This window comes from Sprattus sprattus (genome assembly GCF_963457725.1).
Source record: "Sprattus sprattus genome assembly, chromosome: 3".
Classification (NCBI taxonomy): Eukaryota; Metazoa; Chordata; class Actinopteri; order Clupeiformes; family Clupeidae; genus Sprattus; species Sprattus sprattus.
This window is the reverse complement of record NC_137922.1, coordinates 52,316,516-52,341,932: the sequence shown is the minus strand read 5'-3', so window position 1 is coordinate 52,341,932 and position 25,417 is coordinate 52,316,516. Positions and strand designations below refer to the sequence as shown.

Here is a 25,417-nt window from a genome sequence, read left to right as displayed (position 1 = left end):
GAATAGGGAGACGACTGGGGACGTGCTGCTGGAAACTCGACGACCGTTCTACTTGTTTTAATGCATTTTTCATCTTCAGACTGTTGGTAGCGTTCCATCCAAATTTGTACAGCTCTTTGGCTCAACTTCTGTCCTTTCTGAATGTGCTGTATAAATAAACAAGACTCGACTATGGGGGCCATGACACTAGCGTGATTACGAGACGTGATTACAGTACTGACAATACGGCAGAGCCCGCAATACTGGCACAATCTGACAATCTTCCTGCTTTAAATCAGGCAATCAAGCATCTACCTGCTCTTGATTAGCTGAATATTCCTGTACCTGATTTAATAAATCAGTGGCTTGAGATATATCTAAGTCATTACATTTATGCATGCATTTAGCAGACGCTTCTCTCTAAAGCCATTTTGAGGACATGGATGTGAACCCTACTGTGTTCTCACACAGGTGATGGGAGCACAGAACTGTTCTGTTCTGATCTGTGCAAAGACTACAGAACCCAATATGCTTTGATATCTGCAAAACCCATAACATTAAACTGTCACATCCACTGATCTAGAATAGGAGGCACTGAAGTTGAAGTTGACTTGAATCTAAACACTAATTTATGAATACAATGTATGTCCTACAGGTGTTTCCACAGACCTACATGACTCCATTCTACATCACTGTGAACTGCCAGGCAACTCAAGACTACAGCTACTTTGATCCAACTGCTCAGCTGCCCTTCAACGTAACTACATTACATTGTTATTACCATCGTTTTTATTGCCTTGTTTACTGTTTATTATATTGATATGTCAAATACATGTTTTTTTTTTTGTTGCATCCTTTAATGGATGAAACTGTCTTTGTGTGTGTGTGTGCTTCTATGAAAGCCTGTATTAAAGCAATCAATACACAAACATAACCTGAGTCAGCACAGCGAGACCCTTTGCTACCAGAAGTGCAAATTCAGAGTCACTGAACTGTCACGTAGATCGGTGGTTATATCATCAATTCTACAACCGACAAGTAACATGTCCATGAAGCCCATGATTGGCTATCAGATGGAAGCCCATGATTGGCTATCAGATGGAACCAGTATCTCCAGGCACTAGCTGTTAAAGTGATAGGAACAGAATCAGGTTCAGGCCTTGGCCAAAGCTCTATTAAGCGCCTTGAGACGATGGCGCTATATAAATGAATAAAACGGAATTGAACTGAAGAGAGGTTTGGTTCGTTTGTAGTTCTCAGTGCTGCTTGCAACCAACTTCAGGCAAGGCCACATCACGGGCAATCCCATTGTCCACTCCTCCATACACAAACATACCATTCACACCCACACTCCATGCCTCCCTTTCACTGTAGTCCTACCACTATTATACTCAGTTTTCATCTTGTACAGTTTACATACAGACTATTTGTCAATAGCTGTTACATACCACACTGAATGCTAACTGTAGGTCTGATGCCACACTATTGCATTATACAGAGCTGAGGTGTTTGCACCTGTCTGTTAATCCGACACCTGCATAAAGCTTAGACAAGGCAGACTGGCACAGTGCTACTGAGGATCCACTCTGCTTTGTACTGCCCGGCCTTCGCCGCAGTGCTGGCACTTCACTTTGTCTGCTGTTGTGCGGCGTGTACCTCCTGCGTGCGCCTCCTGCGTGTACCCCCCCTTGTCCTTGCAGCGCAACAAAGACTCGACTTTGTTACACCGTCTTCTTGTCAATGGTCGCGGCTGGTTAGAGCACATCGGGAATGGATTCCTACACGCTGGAGAGCATGAATAAACTTTTGCACCTGGCACAAAAAATCCACTTAGTCCTGAATAGGGCTGTGCACTCAGTAGGCTACTAGTCACTGTCCCTAGGATGTGTCCTTACACAAACCCAGCTGCTGCTTTTTCACCCGAGCTCTTCCAGGAAGTGCACTGTTTCATTCAGCGCGGTGTTCAAAGGCAGCAGGGACAGCGGGGAGAATGGGCTGTTTGTATACCTGAAGGGTCTCTCATTCTGTGCCCGTCTCAATGAATCACAGTGGAAACATCCCTCTCTCTCCCTTCCTTTCTGTCTCTCTCTATCTCCCACTGAAGGCATCAGCAGCCCCTGCCTCGCCTGGGATCGAAGGATGAGTCAGATAGACCAGAACACATGTAGGGGGGGCCTTTTGTAAATCTCCTCTCCCTGCCCACAGTTTTCCGTGAGGCGATTCCTCTGTCCTTTATCAAAGCCGGGATCAACACGCCACATACCCTCCCCCCCAAAAAAATAAAAACAACTTTCATCTTAAGAAAGAGGATTAGTTCCAAAAACGAAAGAGAAAAAAAAAAGAGAGAAGAGGGGGGCCTTTGAAGTTCTTTTTGGGGAAGCTGACCTGAAGGACTATGTTCCCTCTTCCTTAAGGGGCAGAACCAGCAGAGGGATCCAGCTATGAGACCTTTCCCTTTTCCTCCGAAGCGCAATTTACACTTAATTGGATTTTCCTGCAGTGGGCATCTATTAGCACCTGAAATGACACCTCACAGAGAATCTCCCTCTCTGCTACTCCCCCTAGCTTTAGCTAACAATTACATTATGCTAATGAATGTTCAGAGAGAGAGAGAGAGAGAAGAGAGAGAGAGAGAGAGAGAGAGAGAGAGAGAGAGAGAGAGAGAGAGAGAGAGAGAGAGAGAGAGAGAGGGGAGAGGGGAGAGAGGAAGTTTTGTATGTGTCTGGGGGGGTTGTTAACGCATGCGTTAGTGGTCAGGTCATGGCTGAGCCCAGCTGGTGGACAGGTGGGGTGAGACTGGGTTGGGTTAAGAGGAGTCAGGTGATTGGTGGGGTGAGACCAGGTTGGGTTGAGAGGAGTCAGGTGATTGGTGTTGGTGTGCTCCCCTGTGATGAGGTAATCTTTTGGCTGGTTTTAGCCCCCCGCTGCTGACGACTGCAGTTCCTTGCTGCCAACAGAAATACACAGACAGACAGGTGACTTTGCAGCAGTCAGCCAGCCACCCATCCACACACACACACACACACACACACACACACACACACACACACACACACACACACACACACACACACACACACACACACACACACACACACACAGACTACATCTCCCCATCCTAATGGCCTCTAAAGCTACGGATTTTACGGACATTCTTCTCTTTCAATCCCCCACACTCTCTCTCTCTCTCTCTCTCTCTCTCTCGCTTAGGAGAGGCTCATTGTCACGTCCTCTGCAAGCTTATTTCAGGTACAGAGTGTCAATGTACCACAAGGGCTGTTTTGCCACCAAAGTCCCTCACATCAGCGCTGTCAATCAATCTCAGAAGTGTCCACTCAGCTGATACTGTGACCTTCCTCTCTCTTCTTCCTCCTCCTCCTCCTCCTCCTCCTCAACTGTCAATGCAGTCTTCAGATTATCGCACTCTTACTTCAGCTGCCAGGCTCAGACAAGGGTTAATAGCAATGTCACCCAGCAAGTTTCCATCAGGTCATCCCTGCTGGAAATATCACCTATCAAAGCCAACTACAAGGTGAGTCTCGGATGTGTTTTGTTTTTCAATTAAAGCCGATAACCAATAGAGCGGAGTGCAATCCATGGTGTTGAGGGAGAAATGGGTTGTAGATTCATTGGTTGTTGTTTCTGGCGCTAGCGTGTGGCGCTACGACGTCAGTGAGGCGCTCCCTGTGCAACTGGTTTGTTTTTCAACGGAACCACCCAGCCAGTCCTGCGCTCCACGCGACACGTCCCCCGATCAATAAATCCCATTTTCTAGCACTGTGTGTGTGTGTGTGTGTGTGTCGGACTGAAGTCATGGACTGGAGACAGTGTGGAAGACTTGCAGCTGTCTGCCATGTTAATCTGACATATCTTATCGATGACGTTTGCCTTCTGGCAACTCAAGCCCCGGCGATTACAACGAGGATTCGGGAACAGACGGGGAACACTCGAAACGCGCCCAGGCTCAAATTACAGCTCAATCAACGCAAAAGCTCCATTCTCTGCGCACAGCAACATGCGAGCGGCGCCATAGCAACCACGATCGAACAGGCAAATCAGCCTCCAATACAGACATTTTTTTTAGAAAAACAGAAAAGAAATGCAAAACAGCTGATTAAGAACAGAATATGAGAAACCAGCTTCAAAACGTGCAAACAAACATCAGGGGTGTTGAGGTGTTGCACCAAGCAAATGACAGTTTGACAGCCTTGTACTATTTGTTTACGGTTTGCGTGTTTGCAAAAATGTCAAGACACCTCACACCCCACCCCCCCCCACCCCCCCTTATTCCCCTTATTTACGTGTCAGTACATATGACATCACAGAGTAATTATGTGAGGCAGGGGTGGAACGTGGTGCTGCGGCTGTGCTCGAGTGAACAACGCCGAATATCTTTCAGGATCTAATTACGGGCTAGCCAGAGGTGTGATTTCCTCCGCCGCGCTCCACAACACGGCGCACAGCAGCAGAATACTAAATGGGAGCGCAGCACTGCAGGTGAGCTTGGCAGAGGTGCAGAAACACACTCACACACTCACACAGAGGCTTTGACACTTGCAGGCACACACACACACACACACACACACACACACACACAGACACAGACACACACACACATTCACTGATGGAAAATAGGGCTGCAATCCTCTCCCAGTCGACAGGAAGCATGGGGTAGGAGTGAGTGAGGAAGGGTTGGGTTTAGCGTAGGGGGGCTTAGCACACAGTGTCACAGGCAGGGACACTCATCTGCTTCCAATCAGGGACAGTCCAGGGCCACATCCGCATCCAATCAGGGCCACATTTTCATCCAATCAGGGCCAGGTAAGGGCCACATCCGCACCCAATCAGGGCCAGGAAGGGGCCACATCCGCACCCAATCGGGGCCAGGTAAAGGCCACATCAGCACCCAATCAGGGCCAGGTGGGGGCCACATCTGCATCCAATCAGGGCCACAGTCAGTAATCTGATCCAGTCAGCCATAACAGCGGTCCCTTGTGACACTCTCTGGCTGCCACCACCCTCTGCACGCACCGATGGGGACACCCCACTCTCTCTACGGCTTCCACATCACTTCCTGTTTATAATCGTCACCATTTCAAAAACCCGGCACAAACACCGGCTGACACACTCACAGCAGCAGTGTGTGTGTGTGTGTGTGTGTGCTCTGCAATCTGTCCTGTGGAGCCATAAACAGCTGTAAAAACCGATATGATAACTCAGGCGCCGCTGTGTGCTCTGCCACTAGCCGGCTAGCGCCGCTGATCCATTAGAGGCACATCGCTGGAAATCAATACTAATAGGCCATTTTTGTTTACCTCAGCCATTCCCATAAATGGAAAAGTTTCTAAAAAAATGGAGGGTGGAAGTCTTGGCAGTGCTGATGAGGGAGGAGGAGAGGAGAATAGAGGAGAGAAGAGAAGAGAAGAGAAGAGGAGATAAGAGGAAAGGAGAGGAGAGGAGGGGAGAGGAGAGGAGAAGAGAGGAGGGGAGAGAATTATACTTGCAGGGACATACATGCACTGAATGTGTGTGTGTAAGAGTGTGTGTGTGGAGTTAGGTCTGAACACATGAATGAGTGAATGTACACCTACATAGTGTATCCACACACTCAGACAATAAGAGACGTGTTTGAGTGGTGTGTGAGTGCTGTGTGTGTGTGTGTTGTGTGTGAGTGCTGTGTGTGTTGTGTGTGTGTGGTGTGTGTGCGTGTGGTGTGTGTTCGGTGTGTGTGTTGTTTGCATGTGTATGATGTGTGTGTGTTTGTGTTTGTGTTTGTGGTAAGTGTGTATGATGTGTGTGTGTGTGTGTGTGTGTGTGTGTGTGTGTGTGTGTGTGTGTGTGTGTGTGTGTATGGTATGTGTGTGTGTGGTGCAGTGTGTTTGTGTGTGTGTGTGTGGTGTGTGTATGGTGTATGTGTGTGTATGTGTGTGTATGTATGGTGTGTGTGTGTGTGTGTGCAGTGTGTGTGTGTATGGTGTGTGTGTGTATGTGTGTGTATGTATGGTGTGTGTGTGTGTATGTGTGTGTATGTGTGTATGTGTGTGTGTGTATGTATGGTGTGTGTGTGCGTATGGTGTATGTGCGTCTTGTGCATGTGTGTGTGTGTGTGTGTGTGTGTGTGTGTGTGTGTGTGTGTGTGTGTATGGTAAATGTGCATCTCGTGCGTGTGTGTGTGTGTGTGTGTGTGTAGAGATAAGGCGCGCTGACTCACAGGAGCTCTTGTAGTCCTTCTTCTTGAGCTTCCTCCTCATCATGGTGCCGCGGGGGCTGGTGGGGTACATGTTGCGGGGCAGCGTGCTCATGTTGAGGGAGCTCAGGCTGTACGCGCTCATGGAGCCGGGGGAGAAAGACGAGCCCAGAGCTGCAGAGGGAGAGAGACAGAGAGAGGGGTGAGACGAGAGAGAGACAGAGACAGAGGAGGGAGGGGGTCGTAGGGGTGAGAGAGAGAGAAGGAGAGAGAGAGAGAGAATGTTACATAGAGTGCAGGAAAGACAGGAAATGAGAGAGAGAGAGAGACAGTTACATAGAGTGCAGGAAAGACAGAAAATGAGAGAGAGAGAGAGAGACAGTTACATAGAGTGCAGGAAAGACAGAAAATGAGAGAGAGAGAGAGAGACAGTTACATAGAGTGCAGGAAAGACAGAAAATGAGAGAGAGAGAGAGAGACAGTTACATAGAGTGCAGGAAAGACAGAAAATGAGAGAGAGAGAGAGAGAGAATGTTACATAGAGTGCAGGAAAGACAGGAAATGAGAGAGAGAGAGAGAGACAGTTACATAGAGTGCAGGAAAGACAGAAAATGAGAGAGAGAGACAGTTACATAGAGTGCAGGAAAGACAGAAAATGAGAGAGAGAGAGAGACAGTTACATAGAGTGCAGGAAAGACAGAAAATGAGAGGGAGAAAGCAGGGGAGAAACAGATGGAAAGAGATCGGAATTGAGAAGAGTAGACAGAGTGTGGGTGTGAGCGTGGGTGTGTGAGAGAGAGATGGAGTGTGTGTGTGTGTGTGTGTGTAAAAGTGAGGGAGGAAAGAAGAGAGGGACAGACAGAAAAAGAGTTCAGCAACAGCAGGTGTGTGGGGCAAAATGTCACCTCCAGATAGCAACCCATTTTAAGCACACGCATGTGAAACTTGTGAACTCTTTTCCATGTCTCTGATATCTGCACGTGACTGTCTACACGTTACTATTTAATACGATTAAAAAAATACAAATTTACATATGGATTACAGCAATACGATGTTATATCAGCTGTCCTTTGAACCCCACCTTTGATCATTCTACAACACAGTTTCATTTGATCTCTGATTCTCTCCCAAAAATCTATTACAAGAACAAGGTATCAAACACACACACACACACACACAAGCTCCCTCCCGGTGACTGTCTGTTTGATCAGGCTGTGTAAACGCTCTCTCCTCACTAACACTCAGAAATGAATGCTAATCCTGCCCGCTCTCCCTAAAACAGCTCTGCTTTGAAATGTGTGTTTGATTTGGCCTGGGCACCCTTGCTTGCTACTGGGCACGTGCGAAAGGACATATTAGAGAGGGTAGCATCGCCACTTTGAAACAGAGCTCTTTCTCTCTCTCTCGCTTTCTCTCTCTCTCTCTCTCTCTGTCCATGTAAACATTCCCAGGCTTGGCTATCCATCCCTCTCTTTCTCTTTATGACTGACTGTAAGCCTAACCAACACAGGCTGATCCCTCATAGGCAGCTAATGGGATCGCAGGGGCTGCATCCGCGAGCGCATCTGTCTCCCGCCCACTAAAAGATTCATGGGCTAATTGAATAAGGCCGGCTGGAGATACAGACCTGGCTAATTGGCTTTGTCTGTGTGCAAAATATTAAGTGATCAAACTGGTTAACGAGGAGAAGAAGAAGAAGAGGAGGAAGAAGAAGAAGAAGAAGAAGAAGAAGAAGAAGAAAAACACTCCTTAAGTGGTTTTTACTTGTGAAAGAGAACATTAGAGCCCCAAAGCCCTCAGACTTAATAGAGGATAAAACCAAAAGAGAGGGAGGACAGAAAAAAAAGGCACTAATGTTCCGTCACGGAGCTTGAGAAAGAGAGGGTAAGAGAGAGAGAGAGAGAGAGAGATAGGGAGAGATAGAGAGAAAGAGAAAGAGAGAGGGAGAGAGAGAGAGAAAGAGAGGGAGGGAGGGAGAGAGAGAGAGGGAGAGAGAGAGAGAAAGGGAGAGAGAGAGAGGGAGACAGAGAGCAAAAGAGAGAGGGAGAGAGAAAGAGAGAAAGAGAGAGAGAAAATGAAGTCTGAAACACTGAGCGACAGAGCGAGACAGAGGAAAGAGATAAAAGGCCAATGATTGAGAGGCACCGGTGGATGGATCCAGAGTGAATTATGAGGGAATTGGCAGTGAGTGAAGCCGTCGGACGTGACCTCTCTCTCTGCCATTCAAGCGGACGACAACAAAGAGAGAGAAAGAGAGGGAGAACAGAGAGTAGAGTGAGAGACAGAGTGAGACATACAGATGGAGAGGAGAAAGACAAACCCAGAGAGAGGCAGAAAGGGAAGGAGAGCGAGAGAGATAGAGAGAGAATAGAGAATGAGAGGAGGCTTGAGTTGAGAGCTCCTGTAGCTGGTCTAGCTGTTGTCCTTGAGATACAGAGAGAGAGATCAATAGTACCATTGGGACAGGATGGGAATTTATAGGTCCAGAGGATACACACCAGCAGGCTAGCTCCACTGCGTTCTCTCTTTCTCTCTGTATTTATTTATTTATTTCTCTCTCTTGTTGCCCGGGTGTAGTGTTTCCCATTCTTGCTACTCTTGACCCAAAGCACCACACACGACTCTGTCTGTCTGTCTGTCTGTCTGTCTGTCTGTCTGTCTGTCTGTCTGTCTGTCTGTCTGTCTGTCTGTCTGTCTGTCTGTCTGTCTGTCTGTCTGTCTGTCTGTCTGTCTTTCGATCGCTGTGTTGTCCTCGTCATGGTGGCTTGATGGAATTGATAAGCTGCTGCATTGCAGGGTACTGCTCTGCCCTAACTCACCAGATTGGCCTGCACTAATCAATACAAATGACCACAATTATCTAGAAATGACCCTCATTACATGAATAGAAACGGTAGGACTGGCCCCAGTTAATGGGTGTTCAACACATGCCGGCGTACAGCAGGATTGGGAAATGCTTTCTGCTCTGACCTTACCAGGAAAAGGGGATGGAGGGGAACATTCTAGACTTTTTCAGGCTTGGGAAATAGAGGTTCCCTCACCTTTCTGGAATCTGCACAGGTGTTCCGCACTAATAAGCAAAGCCTGCTAGGCGAATGCATGACAACACAATGCCATTATGGCTGACCTTTCAAACCCTGACAACTTTGTAACTAGGGAAGCTAGAAGGAGAGAGTGGGAGAGAGAGAGCGAGAGAGGGATAGAAAGAATGAGGCAGAATTACAGAGACACAAAAATGAAAAAAAAAGAGGGCTGAACACCTGCACTTGTTTAACTCTCTGTCCTGTGGTGTGTCCATCCTGACTAGAGCATTATGGGAACTGGAGGTGGGGCGATCGAATGCCATCGACAGCCACAGACTCAGAGAGGAGGTGTGCACACAGCAGGAGCACGTGGGGAGCAGACAGACTCCGAGAGGAGGTGTACACGCAGCAGGAGCGAATAGGGAGCAGACGGATTCCTCAGTGGAGCCGCAGAGCCTTAATGGAAGAGGCCGGAATCGACTCACTGTGACAGAGCCAGGCCTACACACGTGAGTGACCTATAATGACACTAAGCAGACTAGAGAGCAATGGCAAACCCTGTGGATTTAGAGGGAAAAGGGACACTGTGTCAGACAGGGATCTTTTAAAACAACAGTGTTCTGTTCAAGATCTCTTAGGAGAACAGCCCATGGTGTTCTATTCAAGATCTCTTAGGAGAACAGCCCATGGTGTTCTATTCAAGATCTCTTAGGAGAACAGCCCATGGTGTTCTATTCAAGATCTCTTAGGAGAACAGCCCATGGTGTTCTATTCAAGATCTCTTAGGAGAACAGCCCATGGTGTTCTATTCAAGATCTCTTAGGAGAACAGCCCATGGTGTTCTATTCAAGATCTCTTAGGAGTACAGCCCATGGTGTTCTATTCAAGATCTCTTAGGAGAACAGCCCATGGTGTTCTATTCAAGATCTCTTAGGAGAACAGCCCATGGTGTTCTATTCAAGATCTCTTAGGAGAACAGCCCATGGTGTTCTATTCAAGATCTCTTAGGAGAACAGCCCATGGTGTTCTATTCAAGATCTCTTAGGAGAACAGCCCATGGTGTTCTATTCAAGATCTCTTAGGAGAACAGCACGTGGTGTTCTATTCAAGATCTTTTAGGAAAACCGTGCATGGTGTTCTATTCAAGATCTCTCAGAAGAACAGCCTGTGGTGTTCCATTCAAGATCTTTCAGGAGAACTGCATCTGGAACTTTTCCAAGGATGAGGCATGATTGCTGATTTAGGTTTTTTGTTTAGAAACAGGGCCTGGCTGAGAAGGGAGAGTTTAACTCAAGTCTGGGTGCCATTGACCATCTCTCTACTGGGTGTGTGTGTCTCTATAATCCGGTCATGCACAACACATGGCTTGCAAAGATTTCACTTCTCTCTTCTGGTGACAAATCCCCCCCCCCCCCCCCCCCCCCCCCCCCCCCCCCACACATGTGAAAAAGACTGTCATTAGCAGGGTTAAATAAAACCTTGTGGCTGACAGACACCTTTTTCTCTGGGGCTGTGGATGTTGTTCACAGGTGTCACAGAGGCCATTGGCCATGTTACCATTTCCTGCGCTAACCGCTAACGCCCTCTCTCAGTCTCCCCCTCTCTCTCCCCTGTGAACGGGCTTCGCGAAGCGGAGCACAGCTCCGCAAATACGATCAGTTATGGGGGAGCGAGCAGCGCTTTGGCCAGGAGATGGTGAGGACGCCCGTCCATTTCTTTAAAAAGAAAAGACAAAAATTCCCGCCTGGCTCTCTGCTTTGCTCTGCTTCGCCTCCCTGCATGTTCGCCCTGGGAGAGGCAGAGAGGCAGAAAGAGAGAGAGAGAGAGAGAGAGAGAGAGAGAGAGAGAGAGAGAGAGAGAGAGAGAGAGAGAGAGAGAGAGAGATGTGCTTGCTCTTCTACGCCCACCGCCATCGCATAATGAATTCAATGGCTTGAATACAAAAACACACAAACTCACAAACATAAATAGATAAACAAACAAAAATAAATAAATGAATAACTAATTTGATATCCTGAGGCAGCTGTGGGTAATCTGTGTGTTTCAGGGACAAAGCCAGAGCCAAGGCCAACTTAAGTTTTGCTCTATTTTTCTGCTCTGAGAGAGAGAGAGAGAGAGAGAGAGAGAGAGAGAGAGAGAGAGAGACAGAGAGAGAAAAGACAGAGAGATAGAGATAGAGACCGAGATAGACAAAGATATAAAGAGGAAGAGACAGAGAGAGAGAGAGAGAGAGAAAAAACAGGGAGAGAGAGAGAGATAGAGAGTGAGATAGACAAAGACATAGAGAGGAAGAGAGAGAGACAAGGAGAATGAGAGAAAGAGAGCCCAGGAGTAAAAAAGCAGAAATGCAAGCCACACACTACACACCACTACGAATCAGGAGGAGAGAGAAAGGGAGGAAGATGGAAGGAGGAGATGATGTGAGAAGATGGAGGAGGGGGAGGAGGAGGGGAGTGTGAAGATGGGGAGAGGAAGAGGAAGAAGAGGATGATGAAGAGAACAAGGCAGACGCAGAGTTGGGATGGATAAGAGAGGACAAGGGTTGTGATGCGACAGCAGAAGAAGATGATGGAGGAGAAGAGAGTACAAGGAAGGAAAGAAGAGAGAAGAGAAGAGAAGAGAAGAGAAAAGAAGAGAAGAGAAGAGAAGAGAAGAGAAGAGAAGAGAAGAGAAGAGAAGAGAAGAGAAGAGGGGAGCAGGTGGAGGGAGAAGAAACGCCATGTGAGAGCAGCTTGAGAAGAGGGGAGAAAGATGGAAGAGAGGAGAAAAAAGAGGAGAAAATAATAGGAGTAAGAGGGAGGGACAGAAAAGAAGAGCAGGAGAAAAGAATGAGGAGAGGAGAGGAGAAAAGAGGAGGAGGGAGAGGACTGAGGAGAAAGAGGGAGCAGTTGACGGAGGAGAGTAGAGGAAGAGGAGCATTTACGGGGGTTGTTGGGAGAAGATTTCTGCTGCTTGGCATTGCTCCGGGACTGGTCGGGGTGGTAGGTGTTATAGTGCTGGTAGGGGAGGAAGTTGCTGTTGTTGTTGGCGCTGGACTCCCAGGGAAGCGTCCGCGTGCTCCGCTGGACCTTAACTGCCCCGGGGGAGAGGACAGGGCAGCAGAGAGGGGGAGGAGAGAAGGAGGGGGGGGAGGGGGAGGAGAGAGAGAGGGAAACACAGAGGCAGGGTGATGAGCTGGGTGGTGTACACACACACACACACACATGCACGCATGTACATGTGTGCATTCACACCCACTCAAGTGATTTCCTTCACACACACCAACACAAACATAGACATAGACACACAGCTCTACCCCAGCTAACACCCAACACCAGGATCTGAGGACCGGAGAGAGTCCCTGTGCATGCTGGGACTCCACTCATCAGGGGTGCACTCCTCCTGGTCTCTCAGCGGGAGAGACAATACCACTGGTCCTCTGATCCACAACAACACGCTTAGACAAATGGATTGTCTATGTGTGTGTGTGTCTCTATCTCTCTCACAGTAACACACACACACACACACACACACACACACACACACACACGCACGCACACGCACACGCACACGCACATCCCCCCACACACACACACACACACACACACACACACTCAAACACACTGGGCTTCAGTGGAGAAAGTGCGTGCTGCAGGTAGTAGAATGTCACTTTTCTCTTCAGGTAGGGCGAGGATGCAACATGTCTCACCTGTGTTTGTGTGTATATGTGTGTGTGTGTGTGTGTGTGTGAGAAAGAGAGGTAGAGAGAGAGAGAAAGAGAGGGTGCTGTGTGTATGAGTTCAATGGAGTGTCATGTCAGTATATGTGTGTGTGTGTGTGTGTGTGTGTGTGTGTGTGTGTGTGTGTGACAGAGAAAGAGAGGTAGAGAGCGAGAGAAAGAGAGGGTGCTGTGTGTATGAGTTCAATGGAGTGTGTCATGTCAGTGTATGTGTGTGTGTGAGAGAGAGAAAGCGGTAGAAAGAGAGGGTGCTGTGTATATAAGTTCAGTGTGTCATGTCAGTGTATGTGTGTGTGTGTGTGTGCGTGCGCGCGTGTGTGTGTGTGTGTGTGTGTGTGTGTGTGTGTGTGTGTGTGTGTGTGTGAGAGAGAGAAAGAGAGGTAGAAAGAGAGAAAAAAAAGAGAGAGTGCTGTGTGTATGAGTTCAATGGAGTGTGTCATGTCAGTGTATGTGTGTGCGTGTGTGTGTGTGTGTGTGTGTGTGTGTGTGAGTGTGTGAGAGAGAAAGAGAGGTAGAAAGAGATAAAAATAGAGAGTGCTGTGTGTATGAGTTCAATGGAGTGTGTCATGTCAGTGTATGTGTGTGTGTGTGTGTGTGTGTGTGTGTGTGTGTGTGTGTGTGTGTGTGTGTGTGCGTGCGTGTGCATGTGTGCGTATATGTGTGTGGCTGTGGGTGTGTATATGTGTGTGTGTGTGTGTGTGTGTGGTCTCAGCTCCACTCTTCCCTCCGATATTGCTGCTGGATATATTTAGACACGCCTTTGTGCCGGCACCACTATTGAACGCTCAGCATGAACGTCAGCAGTAGAGCAGCAGAGAAGAAGGCCAAGAGAAGAGGGAAAGAGAGAGGTGGAGGGAAGAAAAGAAGGGAAAAAGGAAAGAACAGGAGAGATGATGAAGACCCAGAGGTCAGAGAAGGACAGGATAGGAGGAGAGGGAAGGAAAGGAGGAGAGAAGAGAAAAGAAGACAAGAGGAGAAAACCAGAGAAGCGGTGATCAGGAGAGCAGTAGGAAGGAGAGATGAGGAAAAGAAGAGCGGAGAAAGAGAGGAAGAGAGAAGGAGAGGGTGAACGAGGGAAAGCGCATGAGAGAGGAGAGAATCTTTGGGTTCCGTGTCTCAGTGTCCTCGAGGAGATTAAAGTATGTGTGTGAGGAGACTCAAAGAAGAGGGCATTTCCTCCAGCTGAAGGAGAGAGTGAGGCTTCATCTTACACACACACACACACACACACACACACACACACACATGTGTATGTGCGTGCGCACGTGTGTGTGCGTGATGTGACTGACAATGTGTAAATCAGTGCATTATATGTGAGAATAGGAGAAACTCCCAGAAATAATGGATCAGTATTCTGAGCACCAGTTTTACTGCCATGTTTAAAGCAACCTTTACTTTTGTCGGTCTATTTGGGTCTTTCTATCGGCTTTTCACTTCTCTACGTTCACAAGCCTGCTACACTATCGCTTTAGAGTATGGGGTAATTTTTTGGAGTGGTGTAGAATTACCGCCCTGTATTATCTCTCCGTTTGATAACACCTTATTAGCAAGACTATCTATTCCCTAATAGCTAAACTTTTGATTCCCTTTAATGTCGGTCAGCGGTTCTGTAATTTCATATAATTGTGCCCGCGACTGAATGATAGAGTTCAGTGAGGGCACCGCAAATTATGATGAGATGGCGGGTGACACGCATTGATTACTCGATCAGCTGTAGATTTAACGGAAATGAAAAGGCCCGGCGTGCTGAGTCGCTGTGTGTGCTAGGTCTCTAACGTACGTGCATCTGCCTCGACGCGAGAACACGCTCTCCAGAATGGGATAATGACAGAGCACTTTATTATGTGCCAATATATCACAGAGTATCTGAAGAGGACACACACACACACACACACACACACACACTGTACTACAGCAACCTGACTTATTGAGGCTTCACACACTCACAGACAGAAGCCTTTCTGCTCACATTCCTGTGGACTCTGATTGCCCTTCTGAGGTACAGTTATCTCTCATATCTTAAAACATATTAATCCTGAATTTGACTGGTACAAAAGCAAATGCATTCACTACAGAGCAGGTGCTTTTGCATACCTCCTTGACCTGCTGTAACCACACACACACACACACACACACACACACACACACACACACACAGTCCTATTATCTGCAGCTCTGATTTTCTCTGGTTGCCGTGGCGGCGAAATAAATTCAGTTTTATCGGGCGCTTCCGCTGGCAGAGGATAATCCCGAGCAGCGTGCCGATCGCTCATTGCTCCCCTTAGCCGATAAGACGCGTCGGGGAAGCGTTAGATGCCAGAGAAATCTCCGGAATCCCACAGAAGGTATGCCGGCATCGTCGTCGTAAACTTTGCCATGACGACGGCTGGTCCATTGAGGTGGCGACACGGAGACACAGGGATAAAGGCAACCAGACGTGACAGTTGCAGGGACTGATAAAGAGGTGTCCTCTTTCAGAGGGGGTTCTGGGATATGTTTTTCGGTTCTCTGGACATGTCAGGGGGAGGAAGATAGTGGTGCGATACCCATGATCCTCTGTTCCTGTTCAGTTATCTCTGAGTGCTCCTTTGTTCTTCACTGCTATCTCAGAATGAGAGTGTGTTTGTGTATGTGTGTGTGCGTTTACAGATTCAGATCATATTTCAAATGTTAGTATGTGTGTGTGGGGGGGGGATTTGTAAGTGTGTGAGTGTGTTAATGTCTTTGGGTGTATGTCTGTGAGTCTGAATCTGAGTTCAGAATTGTAGGGTGTGTTATCTTTGTTTGTTTCTGATAGAAAAACCTCTGTGTGTCATGGATGATGTACCATGCTCTGGGCCCTTGAGGGCCAGTCTGGTCTGCTGGAGAGTTAGGGTAGCCATCTTGACTGAGTGTGTGTGTCATGTGTGTGTGTGTGTGATGTGTGTATGTACCATGCTCCGGGCCCTTGAGGGCCAGTCTGGTCTGGTGGTGGGGGAGGATCTCCATCTTGACATGTTCACATGCGCTGGCCAGGAGCTGGGTGGCCTCGGCCAGAGTGCAGTACTCCATGCTGGTCCCGTCCACTGACAGGATATGGTCACCTGCGTGCAACGCCCCGCACCTGAGCACAACAGAACACAACTGATGTCACTTCCTGTCACTTCCACTGATGTCACACTTCTGATGTAAATTGTCTGACCAATAAATGGCCTATACACAGGTACACAGGTTTATGTGAGAAACTGATATATTGTGTGTGTGTGTGTGTGCGTCTTAAGTCAACTCAACCCTACTGGCAGCACTGCTATAATACACACCACTGATCGACACATTTATCCATCCCCTTTGTTATTATACATAATGTACACACGCCTCTGTTCTCTTCATATAGACTTGTTCAGCCATATAGCATCTGTGAAGTGAATAACCATCTTAGATGGCAAGTTGTGATTGGCTGGTTAGAAACATCTAAAAGTATTCTAAACCCATCCCAGGTCCATGTCTGCCTATGAGCAGAGTGTCTCTCTCTAAACCCATCCCATGGCTGCCTATGAGCAGAGTGTCTCTCTCTAAACCCATCCCATGGCTGCCTATGAGCAGAGTGTCTCTCTCTGAACCCATCCCATGGCTGCCTATGAGCAGAGTGTCTCTCTCTGAACCCATCCCATCCCATGGCTGCCTATGAGCAGAGTGTCTCTCTCATAACCCATCCCAGTGAGCAGTGTGTCTCTCTCATAACCCATCCCAGTGAGCAGAGTGTCTCTCTCTGAACCCATCCCATGGCTGCCTATGGGCAGAGTGTCTCTCTCTGAACCCATCCCATGGCTGCCTATGAGCAGAGTGTCTCTCTCATAACCCATCCCAGTGAGCAGAGTGTCTCTCTCTGAACCCATCCCAGTGAGCAGTGTGTCTCTCTCTGAACCCATCCCAGTGAGCAGTGTGCTATCTCTCTATGCTCTGGCTCCAGCTGTTTCACCCCTCCCGTCGCCGCCTTCATTAACATGACGTATTGACTTTCTCTAATTAGTGCCTCACACTGATCATGCTGAACTTTCAGCTTTTTCCCCCTCACTCCAAGGCACGCTGGCTGCTTCGTTGCATTTGTGGAGGTGGCACTTCACTTCATTTTTCCGCCAAAATGTATGACCTCCCCCTCCCCCCCCCTCTAAACCTAGTGGCCTGGGATTGGACGAGCAGGTGAGGAGTGCGGCGGGTGGTGTTACCTGTCGGCGATGCTGGCGGGCTTGACCTTGTCGATGATGATGACCTGCTTGTTGCAGTACATGGAGGTGGAGAGGGCCACGCCCAGACTGGAGCCCATTGTCTTCGCTACCTCCACCAGGAGTGGGCCCGTTGCCAAGGCCACAGACTCTGTGTGTGTGTGTGTGTGTGTGTGTGTGTGTATGTGTGAGGTACACAGAGAAAAACAGAGAGGGACAAACATTACACACAGATGTGACAGAGGCAGAGGATGGAATTACATCTCTGCAGAGATCTTCCCACACAAACACACACACACACACACACACCTACACACACACACCTACACATTAAAGCACACATTAGGGTGAATAGAGTGACCTCCCGGGCCATGGAACTGGCCTACTGGAGGTAATTGCTTTGCATTGCTATGTTAGAGCCAGCACTAAAAGCCTTATTACTCCATATGTCTTTTTGGGGTGTGTGTGTGTGTGTTATAGGGCAGTACCATGAAGAACAGCACCATATTTCTGTTCTCAGAGAGCGTATTACAAGGAAAAATAGGCTGACGACCTGACCAAACAGTCAGACACACACACACACACACACACACACCTACATACACACACACACACACACACACACACACACACACACACACACACACACACACACACACACACACACACACACACACACACACACACACACACACACACACACACACACACACACACACACACACACACACACACACACAGCCCCACACACGTATACAGAAACACACACACATATACAGAAACACACATCCACCCACAGAAACACACAGAGATACAAATACACACACACACACACACACACAGAAATACACACACAAACAGAAACACACACACACACACACACACACACAGAGCTGGCTGGCGCTGAGCGAGCCAGAGAGAGGGGGCGTTTTGGAGAGAAATCCCTGTGCTGCTGAGCATTGATGAGATCCCCGCTCCCAGGCATGGCAGACATATGCTGCGTGAGGAGGAAGTCGCTGCTTTCCAAGCAGCAGCAGAGGCAGAGGCAGCAGAGGCAGCAGCAGAGGCAGAGGCAGTTTCACAGCCCAGCAATGGAAATCGAATCAGATCGAATGCGACTGCCTGCAATTAGGCCACAGGGCTTCCACGCCTCTTGCCGAATCAGCATGGGTTGTTCATCTGAGAGTTAAGAGTGTGTTGCCGGTGTGTTTTCACACACACACACACACACACACAACTATGAGGCATCACAGTGGAATGAGCAGTCAGAGAGTGACAGGAAGGGGAAGGACAGCATCATGGGAAGAGTGGATGTCATCTAACACTCGCCCTTTCCTCTCCCTGTCAAACCTTTTCTTTCCACCTCCCCTAATCCCTAGCCCGAGTCCCTCTCTCTCCATTCATCCCTCTCTCTCCTTCTCCTTCTCTCCCTCCCTCCCTCCCACCCTATCTCCTCTTCATTCTCTCTAAGTCCCTCTCTAAGTTTAGGTGATGTTCATCGACGTGGGTGTGCCTTTATTTCTGAGCCTGACTTGACTGAGAATAAAGACACAATAAAGACAGCAAGGCTTAGAAAGAGGGAGGAACAGAAACAGGGGAGGGAGAGAACGAGGAGGTGGGAGTACGAAAAAAGAAAAAGGAAATAAAAGAAAAGCACAGTGATCGCTGGAGGGAGAGCGTAATAATCGAATATCAGATGATAAAAAAGTTTTAAAAAAAAGGAGAGAAAAAAAGAAAGAAAGAACGAAAGACGCGTTAGAAAACCAAGGCTACCTCGTCCCCTGTTTCCCCCTGCTACCGCATCTCTCCCTTCTGTGGACCTATTTCCCCTTAATTGCACCACTTATGCAAGCAAAGATTATTGTAATAAGATCTTCCAGGGACCATTAAGATCAAATCAGCCCAATAGAGTTTGATTTCATCTGCAGACATCTCTATGCGTTCTGTTCTTAGCATCAAGTGAGCTGTCCACGCTGCCTAATTTGATTTGCTGTGTATTTGGTGTTTATCTCAGACCCTCAGTTAAAAGGACTCGGATGTAATTGAAATAAATGGAGTAAAGAGAGTACTGGCTGTTTGTATCTGGAAAGAAAAATCATTGAGTCAGGTTTTTTTTAGTCTCCTCTGCTTCTCTCTGGCAGAATGCAACTTGGAGAAATTCCCCTGTGATGATGGCGCAGAGACACAGACACTGTGTGTGAGTGTGAGTGTGTGTGTGTGTGTGTGTGTGTGTGTGTGTGTGTGTGTATGTATGTGTGTGTGTGTGTGTGTGTGTGTGTGTGTGTGTGTGTGTGTGTGTGTGTGTGTAGGTGTGTGTGTGTGTGTGTGTGTACGTGTGTGTGTGTGTGTGTGTGTGTGTGTGCAATGTGTGTGTGTGTGTGTAATGTGTGTGTGTGTGTGTGTGTGTGTGTGTTCTGCCCTCAGCAGGGAACAAAGTAATTACTTCCGGATCACAGCCCAGCAAAGGCTTCAAAGATCTCGCCCCCTGTTCTATTCTATCAAGCTGTAAATCTTCTTTTCATTTTCTGGTGTTCTCTCATCTCATCACACACACACAAACACACACACACACACACACACACACACACACACACACACACACACACACACACACACACACACACACACACACACACACACACACACACACACACATTGTGTCCTTGTACAGACACAAACTCATACACAGATGTCTTAACACATACACAGACCCACATAGATGAGCACACACACACACACACAAACTCATACACACACCCTTGTACAAAACAATACACACACACAAAAGCCACATGCACACGCACGGACACAAATGCACACACACACACGCACACGCAGACTATCAGCAGATGCCCGCTGGTGTTTATTTTGCATGCTAAGGCTCAATTAGCCCTCTCTCACTCTTTGACATTCAGAAATTTGATATGAAAACGAGCAGCATCGACCCTCAACCAGGACTGCAAAATAAAATGTCCATTTTCCCTAATGGCTATTTTCCCTAATGGCTTAATCATTAAAGCCTCCTACTGTAGCCCCCAGTGATGGAGGCCTCTGCAGCTCAGCTCAGACTGAAGAGATCCCCGCAGTACCCTCACACCACCCTCACACACACAAGACAGACGCAATTAAAAAGACATTTCAGGAATAACAATCTAATTAGAAAGAACAACTTATAATAAACAGGATTCACTGTCTCTGTGGATTTCTTGTTCTTTTTTCAATTCAATGTATTTATTTTATTCAATTACATTTTATGGATATAGCGCCAAGACCATAACATTGTCTTCAGGTGCTTTACGGAGCCCAGGGCCTGAAAGCCCCTTAGAGCAAGCACAATGTTTTAACTCATTCTCTTCATAGCAACCATTTGGGCGTTCCCTCGCTCTCTCACCCCTCTTTCTGTGCTCTCTTGGTGTCTTTAAACTCACTGGCTACCTGGAGAGCTGTATTGACTGAGACATTTTAGCCAGCTGGTCTGAAATGCCAGGTGACGACTCGTGTCAGACTAATCAATCCTTTTCCCTTTCTGAGGCTCTATAGCTCTTCTAAAGGCACTGGGGCCAAGCTTTTAAAAGACCAAAGAGTGCTATTCCCTCTTTGGTGCTCTAAAAGTCAACTCCTTGATTTTTTTCTGCAGTTATTGCACTTGCAATGCTAAATTGCACACGTTTGACTTTCCTTTGAGACTAATATCAGGGCCTGTATTACCATTATGATTCACCGCACAAAAGCAAAATGGCCAGATTCTAGGTCATGATGTTATGATGAGGGACAAATGCCTGATTTACTGTTCTTCCCAGGTAGCATCTAATTAGGACTGGCACAGACTGGCACAGACTAGCACATATTGGCACATCACAGGATCTGACCTCACTGACCTGACAACGCTTATTGTGTATCTATTTGGTATTTGCCTCAAAGGACACATCAGTTTGCATGGCAGTACACTGCATTACCCTGATACAAACTAACTACTAACTAACCTAACTACTGATGAAACTGGATGTAAGGACACTGACTGGCTGATTGAGTCCTCGCACCAGATCAAAGAGGGAGAAGGTGAATCTGATTGGCCAGTGGGCCCCACTCACCCATGATTGACACGTCATACTCGATGAGTAGCGTGGCTTCCTGGCCGCACTGCTTGAGGATGCTCATGGCCTCTGCGTGAGAGGTGCCGTGGAGACGGATCCCGTCGATGCTCAGCAGCCGGTCACCAGGCTTAACGGTACCTTCCCTGAGAGAGAGAAGGAGGGGAGAGAGAGAGGGATAGAGCGGTATTAGACAGGGAGAGAGGGGAGAGAGAGAGGTCGAGAGATCGAGAGAGAGAGAGAGTGGGAGAGAGGAAGAGAGAGAATTTGGTGGGAAAAAAAGAGAGAGAGAGAAAGAGGGGGAGTTGTTAAGTTCATTAAGGAAAATAAAGAAATTATAGACAAAAGAGCGAGAAGAAAAGAAATAATAGAATGTAAAAAGACAGTAAGAAAGAACGAAAAAAAAGAGTACAACAAAAGGGACGGGGCAAACAGAGAGGAAGAACAGAGACCAGGCGACAGACAGATGGATGGAGACAAAAACACACGAGGCCTCCAGGACAAAACGTTTTCATACGCCAGCCTCCAAAACAATGAACAATAAACACAACACCAACAAAGGCACAAACAAGCTGAGGTCTGCTGAGTTCAAGAGCACAATAAAGGAAAGAAGGAGAGGCTCAGAAGAACTCTATAATCCCCGCGTCTGTCCGCCCATCCGTCGGTCCGTCTGTATTTCTGGGCGCTAGCTAACACTACGGCTCAAATGGAAGTGAATTACAGTGGAACAGAGGAGCATGTCAGATGCTTGCTGGAGCCAAATCTGGAGTTGGGTAACGGGTGCAATGGATAAACCTCCGGAATCATCCGGAGTAAGAAGAGAGAGAGAGAGAGAGAGAGAGAGAGAGAGAGAGAGAGAGAGAGAGAGAGAGAGAGAATGGAATAAAGAAGAAAGAAAGAGAGAGACAGAATGGAAGAAAGAAGAAAGAAAGAGAGAGAGATGGAGAGAAAGAGAGAGAGAGAGAAAGAAGTGCCCCTTTGGGAACGCTTCGGGTGGACAGGCGCGTGATCTAATGCTTAGGGGGAGCCATATTTTCCAGGCTCATCTCTCAGGCGCTTTTTTCAGAACCAAATCTTTGCCGGGGTGTTTGGAACTCCCAGAGGGGTGCTTACCAGCTTAGTATGATTTTATCGTAATCCAACCGCCATCCCTGAAACGCTCCCTTATGGACACACACCTTCATCACCTCCGCCGCCTGCCTGCCGTCCAGTGAGCAGCGCCCCCACACAACACCCCCCCTTCTGTAACTCTGGCCCAAATTGATGCCTTGTTCTGGACAATAAGACACTGCAACCTCCACTCCCCCCCCCCCCCCCTCCATCACTCCCCCAGGGCTGGCTGTGTGTACGCTCGGACACCTGGGTCGTTTCTCACTCAGTTAACTCTACAGGCCGGCACTGAAACGGTCCGGCTGCTGCAGGATATGGCCACACACACACACACACACACACACACACACACACACACACACACACACACACACTGTCAGATCTAGGTCTGCTAAAGCAAAGAGAGAATGTGTGTGTGTGTGTGGGTGTGTGTAAGGCAGAGCATTTGGGCTCTAGCACCGACATGTTGGAAATTGGGGCGGGACTGGAATATTCTTGCGGCAGGAGTAAGATTAGCATAGAGGTGGATGAATATTGATGTGGGATGGAGGGGATGAGGAGGAGGTGGGATAGAAAGAGGAGAGGGGCAGAGGGAGTAGGAGTGTGACGGGAATATTAAGGAGCTTGAGAAACGGGAAATATATATACGGCCGCAGAGAAATCACCAGCGTCCATCCAGCGGTACCTCCAGCGGTACTTCCACCCAGCAGTAAAGTTCAGTTACACGGGTAATTTATTCAGCTTTGAAAGGGAGGGGGTGGAGGGCGGGGGTAGGGGTGGTGAGGGCAGAGGGGTTGTGCGCAGCCCAATTTATCAACATTTTTGAAAAAAATGTGTGTGTGTGTGTGTGTGTGTGTGTGTGAATGTGTGTATGTGAGTGAGAGTGTGCAAATGTGTGTGCGTGTGTGTGTATAAATGTGTGTGCGTGTGTGTGTGTGCGTGTGTCTCTAAAGAAAGTTCAGTGGCGACAGCAGTGGCTAAATGATGGACTCTGTCTGGAAGTGTAGCGATGTGGGAAAAAATATTTAGTCACATTCTACAGAAGCTTTATGATTGCAGTCAGAAGGTACTCTTTTGCTCCCGTCTGAATCACGAGTTCTGCTGCACATACAAAAGAAACACTGGCGCACACACACACACGAACACACGAACACACACACACACACACACACACACAGTCAAGAATCAAGTTCAAGTATCTCTTGTTCTTGAGTGGATTATGTGTTCCGTTGTTCATGTCTGGGTCATGTTGGGGTTGTGCTTCTCAAGTATGCACGTATCAGGGTTTGATTGGTCATGTCTAGATGTGGGTTCAGCCATCTCACCTGTCTGCTGGACCACCTGGTCTGATGGTCGTTATGACGATAGGGCGGGATTTGTTTCTGTCCTCATGGGCACCACCTGTAGACACAGCACTGATGTTAGTCAATAGTAGATTAATGCATTGCATAAGAACACACATACCTATGCACATAATACATACCCACACACATACATATATACATACACACACATACACACACACAATCCTGTTTCAACATACTGCAATCCACTGATGCTCTTCCCACCAGACTGTAGCATTTCTTACGACTGTCATCTAACTGGTGTATAATATCTGTGTATCCATTAGTAATGTCTGCCGTCATAAATGTGGTTAAAGCTCCACAGCAGCTTCAGGGGTGTCCAACACCTCAGTCTTATCTGGTTCCTGACAGCTCCTTAGCATATGTGCTGTTTATCTGTTATCTTTGTCATGTGTGTGACACACCTCTCAGTGGGAGAGTGTATTACTGGTCACAACCTAGCTTAACAAACAATAACAATAACAATAACAATAACAATAACACTAGCGTGTGCTAGCTGTCACATTAAGAATGGCGTGTGCATTGGCTGACACTACAGGAGTGTGTCGCCTGACATAACACATGAGTAATGTGTCAGCGGAAGAGTCTGATATTTCAAAGTGTGATGTGCCTGTCTTCGCAGCGGGAAGGGAAATGTATCCGTCGAGATGTATCCATGCGTGTATTGACATCTACATCAGATACAGGCAGGATGCTGCATTTCTTTACAAACAGAGGCGGAGAGAAGTGAGCACAGCGTTCCGTGTGACGACATTGCGCGGCGCGACGTTTTCCGAGTTTTCCATGAGCGTCTGAGACTTTGGACTCGCATGTGAGCTTTCAAAGATGAAAGAAGAAACCATCAGAACATCCTCTTTTTTCCTTCTTTTCCTTCGTTTTGTAGTACTGAAATGAGGGGGCGGGGGTGGGGGGGGGGGGGGGGGGGGCGTTTGCGACCTTGAAGTTAACTTTCTTCCCTCTTCAAACGACTTTGCTGCTTTTTAGCCGAACACACTCCGCTTTCTTCTTCAGCTCTTCACTGAGGGGCCGAGCGCCACGCGTAAATATAGTCAAAGAGATGGAAATGAAACGGCGGCGATGCAGAGTTAAAAAAAATTCCACTTTCTTGCTCATGCCTACACTGATGTTGGGGCCGGAAAACGCTCCTCTTTGTGGAACTATTCACGGACGACTCTTAACCAAGGGGCCCTGGAAGCCCATTAAATGCATTATTCAGGAAGGCAGAGAGGGAGAGAGTAGAGGGGGGGACACAGCAGGTGCCAGGAAGAGTTCATATCATCCATCTGAACACATCTACCCCCCTAAAAGGACTTCTTAAAAACATCTAGACTGTAGAGCTACATTTTGCTGACTATGTTTCATAAGTGCCACTTTACCTAAGCACTCTGCTATAAGTATGTTATAACGATGTTATAAACACGACATAAGCTAATGACCAGTAATATAACAGTGTCATTTGGCCATTATGCTTGATTGGAAGTCTGCCGTGATTGCAATTTGACACTGAATACTGACTGTTGTGATACTGATTGACATCATAAGATATCTACCATGATGTGTTTATAACCAGCTTATGTCACTCTGATGATGGATGGTTCAGGTGTTACCCTATGGGAAATACCTGATAGTAAAGTGTGTAGAGATGAGTGAAAGGGCAGTATCTACAACAGACTAAACTCCCAGATTCAGCAAATTCACCTCAAATTCCTATCGATGAGTTAACATCCGACTTATTGTGTTTAC

At 47.6% G+C, this 25,417-nt stretch overlaps 1 protein-coding gene across 1 annotated transcript in view; it reads right to left on the bottom strand.

Annotated features, from left to right (window-relative positions):
• grip1 (glutamate receptor interacting protein 1) overlaps positions 1-25,417 on the bottom strand; it is a 199,734-nt gene that overhangs the window by 45,969 nt on the left and 128,348 nt on the right. Inside the window, exons 6-10 of the mRNA XM_080835056.1 lie at positions 23,636-23,711; positions 21,201-21,346; positions 17,113-17,260; positions 15,841-16,010; positions 6,191-6,340 (exon numbers count right to left, since the gene is read on the bottom strand). Of these exons, the coding sequence (XP_080691182.1) occupies positions 6,191-6,340; positions 15,841-16,010; positions 17,113-17,260; positions 21,201-21,346; positions 23,636-23,711 (690 nt within the window). The remainder of the gene's footprint in view (positions 1-6,190; positions 6,341-15,840; positions 16,011-17,112; positions 17,261-21,200; positions 21,347-23,635; positions 23,712-25,417) is intronic.